This window comes from Hemicordylus capensis, chromosome 7, assembly GCF_027244095.1.
Source record: "Hemicordylus capensis ecotype Gifberg chromosome 7, rHemCap1.1.pri, whole genome shotgun sequence".
In the NCBI taxonomy this organism is placed as follows: domain Eukaryota; kingdom Metazoa; phylum Chordata; class Lepidosauria; order Squamata; family Cordylidae; genus Hemicordylus; species Hemicordylus capensis.
The window spans coordinates 4,976,701-4,981,529 of record NC_069663.1 but is presented as its reverse complement, the minus strand read 5'-3'; the positions used below and the strand labels follow the sequence as shown (position 1 = coordinate 4,981,529).

The 4,829-nt window shown below is 55.8% G+C and overlaps 1 protein-coding gene across 1 annotated transcript; it reads left to right on the top strand.

Annotated features, from left to right (window-relative positions):
• The first annotated feature begins 477 nt into the window (after positions 1-477).
• On the top strand, positions 478-3,860 carry LOC128332915 (uncharacterized). The gene is made up of 7 exons (XM_053267736.1): positions 478-608; positions 784-933; positions 1,158-1,277; positions 1,379-1,487; positions 1,811-1,873; positions 2,141-2,332; positions 2,627-3,860. Exons 1-6 carry the CDS (start codon positions 522-524, stop codon positions 2,323-2,325), a joined length of 714 nt encoding a protein of 237 aa, XP_053123711.1. The 5' UTR covers positions 478-521; the 3' UTR covers positions 2,326-2,332; positions 2,627-3,860.
• The last annotated feature ends 969 nt before the right edge of the window (positions 3,861-4,829 follow it).

Below are 4,829 nucleotides of genomic sequence, written 5' to 3'. Positions count from 1 at the left end.
CGAAAGGGGACTTCTCCAAATTTATGGCACCCTGAAGGCGGTGAGTGACATCCCTGGGCATGGAGCATCCCTAGGCATGGAGACTCCTCTCTTTGGGGAGCCCTTCCTGAGGCTGGTGCTCCTAGGCATCCCCAGGCGTGATGGGGAGATTTCTCCAGTTGGGTGGATTCAGTCTGTGGAACCCTTGCCACAGGACGATGGAGAAATCCTTAAGGGAAGGCACAGGAATGCATCTCTCAGTAGGAGCCTGATTTCCCCACGTGCTCCAATGCCGCATTCTCCCCGCTCTTTGTACCTCTGGGATGGCTTGAGTCATCTCCTCCCCAAGGCAGTGGATGGTGGCCAAGCAGCATCAAACACGGACAGCTCTGTGGTGCGTTTAGCAGTGGGTGGACTAGCATGTGTTTTCAAGGATCCACCTTTTCCCTCCCTAGGCCAAGAAACCCCAGGATTTTAGTGCCGGTATCCTGGCAGGGCTCAGGAACTCCAGTCTGGAAGCCACTTGGGGGGTCCTGGCCTTCATGGAGCGGCTGAGGCACTGTCCATCAGAACACCAGGCCACGGTGAATGCTGTCCTGGCTGCCCTGTGCCGCCCTCTCTTCCACCACGTGAGTACTTGCACGCCAGCCCTCCGCCCCGGCTCTATGAGGGCCGGCCAAGCTGCAGGTTCCGACTGGGTTGGAGAAGGGAAACCAGACACCCCCTAGAGATCCATGCAAGCTCTTCATCAATTATGGAGGTGAGGAATTCCTCCCTAATAACAAGCCCTGTTCTTCTTTGTAGGAGGAGGCTAAGATCCGAAGGGCAGCCATGAGGACCCACCTGGATCTCCTGCAGCACCGCCACCACCACCACAAGGGTACAGAGGAGAACATCACGACCCTCATCGCGGTGCTGATGCATGTGGAGGATGAAGACCTGGAGGTAGCACAGGTGAGGGCACACTTCTTCCTGCCACCCCTACGAAGGTGTTTAGGCTTCCCCAAGTCCAGCCACCCAGTGGCAGGCCCCAGAGTTAGCCTCACGGGGTGGTGAATCCACGAGCTGTCCTGCTGTGGTTTGGCCTATCCAGGCCCTACTCCTTGAAGCCCCCTAAGAGGTTTCTTGGAATCCCTTGGCAGCCTTTTTCACTCCCATTCCGGTCTTTCTTTTGGCAGGCTGCGAAGGACAATCTGAGCCTCCTGGCGGAAGCCCTCCTATGGCACCTGGAGGGCAAGCTGCTGGCGCGGGACTCTTACAGCCTGCAGGAGCTGCTCCACAAGATCGCCAAGCGCCTGGTAAGGGCAGCCCCTCCCTGTCCATCCCTCGGCTCAAATGGCTCAAGGACCTTTGGGAGATGCTTTGCTCACTCGGGATTTGTCTTTGCTCTTGATCCCAGATTCGGCAGCTCGGCACAGAGATCGCCGTGGAGATGGAGGCCACCAAGATCCTGGGCTTCTTCCGCAGCGAGCAGCCTTCAGTGAGGAGAACGGCTGCCCTGCTGATCGGTAAGTGAAACAAGACTTTTGGGTCTCCCTTAGTGGGTCGTCTTGGTGGGCAAAGGTTCATTCTCTTGGAAGGCACTGCCAGAAGGGTGTGGAGGGGCAGGAGCTGTTCCCTCCCCAGGAGGACTGGCCCAGTGAGCGTTAGCGAGGTCTCTTGGCTTAATTTCCTTCCAAGGTGACGTAAGAGTCCCTGGAGGAATGGCTCAATCTGTCAGTCCCAGAGGGATCAGAGAGGGGAGGACTTCCTCTCCTGAATGATGGGAAGTGGGCTGTCCATGCGCAGGGTCCTGAACTGTGGTCCCATTTCCTTCCACCCTTGTTTTTAGGTCACCTGGTCCACAAAAAGGGCAGCATCCTCACTGAAGGGAACATAGAGACCTTCCATGCTGGTAAGTGCCGGTTTCTGGGTGGGAAGGGGAAGTTTCTGTGAGGGGAGAGGCCTAGATTTAGGGACCACAGAGCTGGAATGGGCCATCTGTCCCCTCAAATGGAAGGTCCCGCTTGCATCCTCAGGGATGCTCAGCAGTAGGCTTTCCCAGAGTGCAGGGGAGAAAGAGTCAGGACTTGCGCCCTCTTGGTGTGGAAATGGTGGGGCTTGGCCAAGGGTGGGGTGATCTCTTCATGCCATTTCTGAACCTTCTCCTTCATCCCTCCAGCGCTGGAGAGCTTGCTTGGCGACCATGACCCCGAGGTCGGGAGAGTTGCCTGCAAGACAGAGAAGATCGTGAAGAAGGCCTTTTCCCTCCACTCCCGGCACGGGCTGCGGGCTGCCGTTCGGCGCTTGTGGGCGGGCTGTAAGAAGAAGAGACACCCGCCAGAGTACGGTGATCTCTCCACCTGACCGACTGGTGAGCAGACCAAGGCAGGGCTTCACTTGAAGGGGCCCCGATGGTTAGGGAGGGGGCTGGGGCTGCAGGAAGGGTGGGCAGGAATCTGGGCAACCCTCCCTCGTGTTGGGATGCCAACTTCGGCCCTTGTGGCTGGTTGTACCAGTAGCCCAAGGGAAAGAGGAAATCTCTCTCTTCCCTCTGGGAAATGAGGACACGGATATTCTGCCAGGAGTCCCTGGTGCTTGGTGGTGTCATGGGGGAGAGTGTGAGAAGACCCCCCATCTCTGAACCAATGTCCTTCTCTCTTTCCAGGAACAACAGCCCCGTGCTCTCCCCTGGAAGATCAGCAGCTGAAGGGAGGTTCAGGAAAGACCGTGCAGCGCAGGGGCCTCCCAGAAGACCTCCTCCAAGCGCGTGGACACAAGATCTGTCCACAAGAAGACATCCAGCAGGGAAGTGCAGTTCTGTCTGAGGAGTGAGGGGGAAGCAGGCTCCACTCCCCTGGCCCAAGGAAGCCCCGCCTCTGGGGTGCAGAAGCCCCTCCCCTTGCTTCTGCTGGCAGGCTGTGGGAGGAGGCTACAGGACCACCCTGCCCCCAAGTGGCCCTTTGGAACCAGTCTTGGGCTTCCCTTGGGTCCGGGGAGGCTGTGTGGCCCCAGCAGGAGGGCAAGGTCACCGCCTCCCTCCATTCCCACCAGCTGGCCAGGGAGCACCCCCTCCTCCTTCCACCTTTCTCCCCTTCCCCAGCGGCCTGGCTTCCCCTGGCAGGGGAAGCCCCATCCAGGCATCCGCCCCCTCCCCTGCCGAGGGTGTGCTCCTCCCCCCCTCCACTCCCGCAGCCACGCCTCACTCCCCCCTCCGCTCCCTCCTCCTTCCTCCCAAACCGGTGAAGCAGCAGAGGAGCCTGGGAGACTCTGGGGGCCCCCTGCAGCCCCAGTAGCGCCCCCTGGTGCTGCCCGGTGGCAGGCCAGAGAATCCTCCTCTCCCTCCTGCTCCATGCTGTGGCTGCACAGTGGGGAGCCCGAGGTCAAGCAGAATTCTCTGGCTTGCCCCCCCCTCAACCCCCAGCCCCCTGCCCAATCCCCATTTGCTGGGCTGCCGGAGTGGAAAGGGAGGAGGAGCAGGGCAACCCCACTGACGCTGCTTTGTGCTTCTTGCAGGCTTGTGCTGCTGCTGGGCGGCTGGAGGAGTCGATCCGCCCCAGAAGAGGAGACCAAGTGAACGTGCCTGCAAGGAGCGGGGGTGGGGTGGGGTTGGGGGCTGGCTGGGACTCCCCCCAATTTTGTTTGCCCTGCCATTCCCTTCTTCTGTGTGACCCTGGGCTTCCTCCCTTCCCTCCCTCCCTCCCAGGGGCAGAATGGGCTTTGCTGGTCGCCCTGTTGGGGGCCGAGTAGGAATTTTTGGCTTTCCAACAGATTGGCCAAGATGGAAAGTTTTTTTGCCTACTCCATTCTGTCCTGTTTTGTTTCCTTTAGTTAGAAAGTTAAGTGACGACTTGTAACCTATTTAAGTATATTAATAAAGTAGCCCCTTTTGTTAAAAACCATCCCATCGTTTCTGAGTTCCTCTTTTCTTCTCGTCTCCCTTGGAGCGTTTGTGCCCACAGACTCCCAAGCTCACCTCTTGGCTGAGGGAGATGCTGCTACACTGCTACAGGTCCATGCAAATGCCTCTTGCTTGGAAGCACTCACTCAGACAATTGGCTTGGATCACTCCAGAGGAGCCCACTTGAGGTTTGCCGGCAATGAGGTTTGCTGAGCACAGGATCCTGGGAGCAAGCTGCACCTTCCAATCGAGTGCCCGGAAAGCACAGCCTTGGCAAGGCCTGGCAAGCTTACAAACCAACGCTGACTGCCTCCAATACAGCCAAATATGACATGTGATTCCATTCCAGTGATTAAAAAGTCCTGCCTAGTATGAAATGCCATTTGTGCAGGAACAAGGCCTTGACCTCCTCTTGTGCTCTTCACATTTCTGTTTTGAATGCGTATTTGCTTCCTTCCTGTGCTCTGTAATAAGAAGCTGGCAGGGATCAAGAGTTCACAGCTCCCCTTTGACAGTTTGGTCTGGTTGGGGAAAGAGTCCTGCTGTTTGGTTTTTGGAGGGAGGAGAGGGTTGGATTGGATTGGTTTGGTTTGTGTGTTTTTTAATGGGGGGAGCTCGCATTTATTTTGATTGGTTGGTTTGGTGTTTTTTTCAAATTCAATTTTTATTATTTTTAACAATATTAATATGTCATTGATTACGAATAGACAAAAGTGGACTTCCCGCACACATCTCTTCGTGAATCATCAGCTATAAAGTTTACCCTTGCTATAATAACAGTTCAAAACATAAATTTAAATCCTTACAAACACAGCTAATCTACCCAACCTGCAGGTTTTTTTATTAAATTTCGAACCCTGCTGTAAAGTCCATATTAGGAAAATAGTTCTTTAGATACAACAAGAATGGTTTCCAACCTTCTTTGAAGCATTCCAAATTTTGGTCTCTTATTAGTGTTGTAAGTTTTGCC

Coding starts and splice junctions, on each gene's coding strand:
- LOC128332915 (XM_053267736.1), top strand. CDS start 522: ATGGAGCGGCTGAGGCACTGTCCATCAGAACACCAGGCCACGGTGAAT. Junction 1,278..1,378: donor ACAAGATCGCCAAGCGCCTG/GTAAGGGCAGCC, acceptor TCTTGATCCCAG/ATTCGGCAGCTCGGCACAGA. Junction 1,874..2,140: donor CATAGAGACCTTCCATGCTG/GTAAGTGCCGGT, acceptor TCATCCCTCCAG/CGCTGGAGAGCTTGCTTGGC.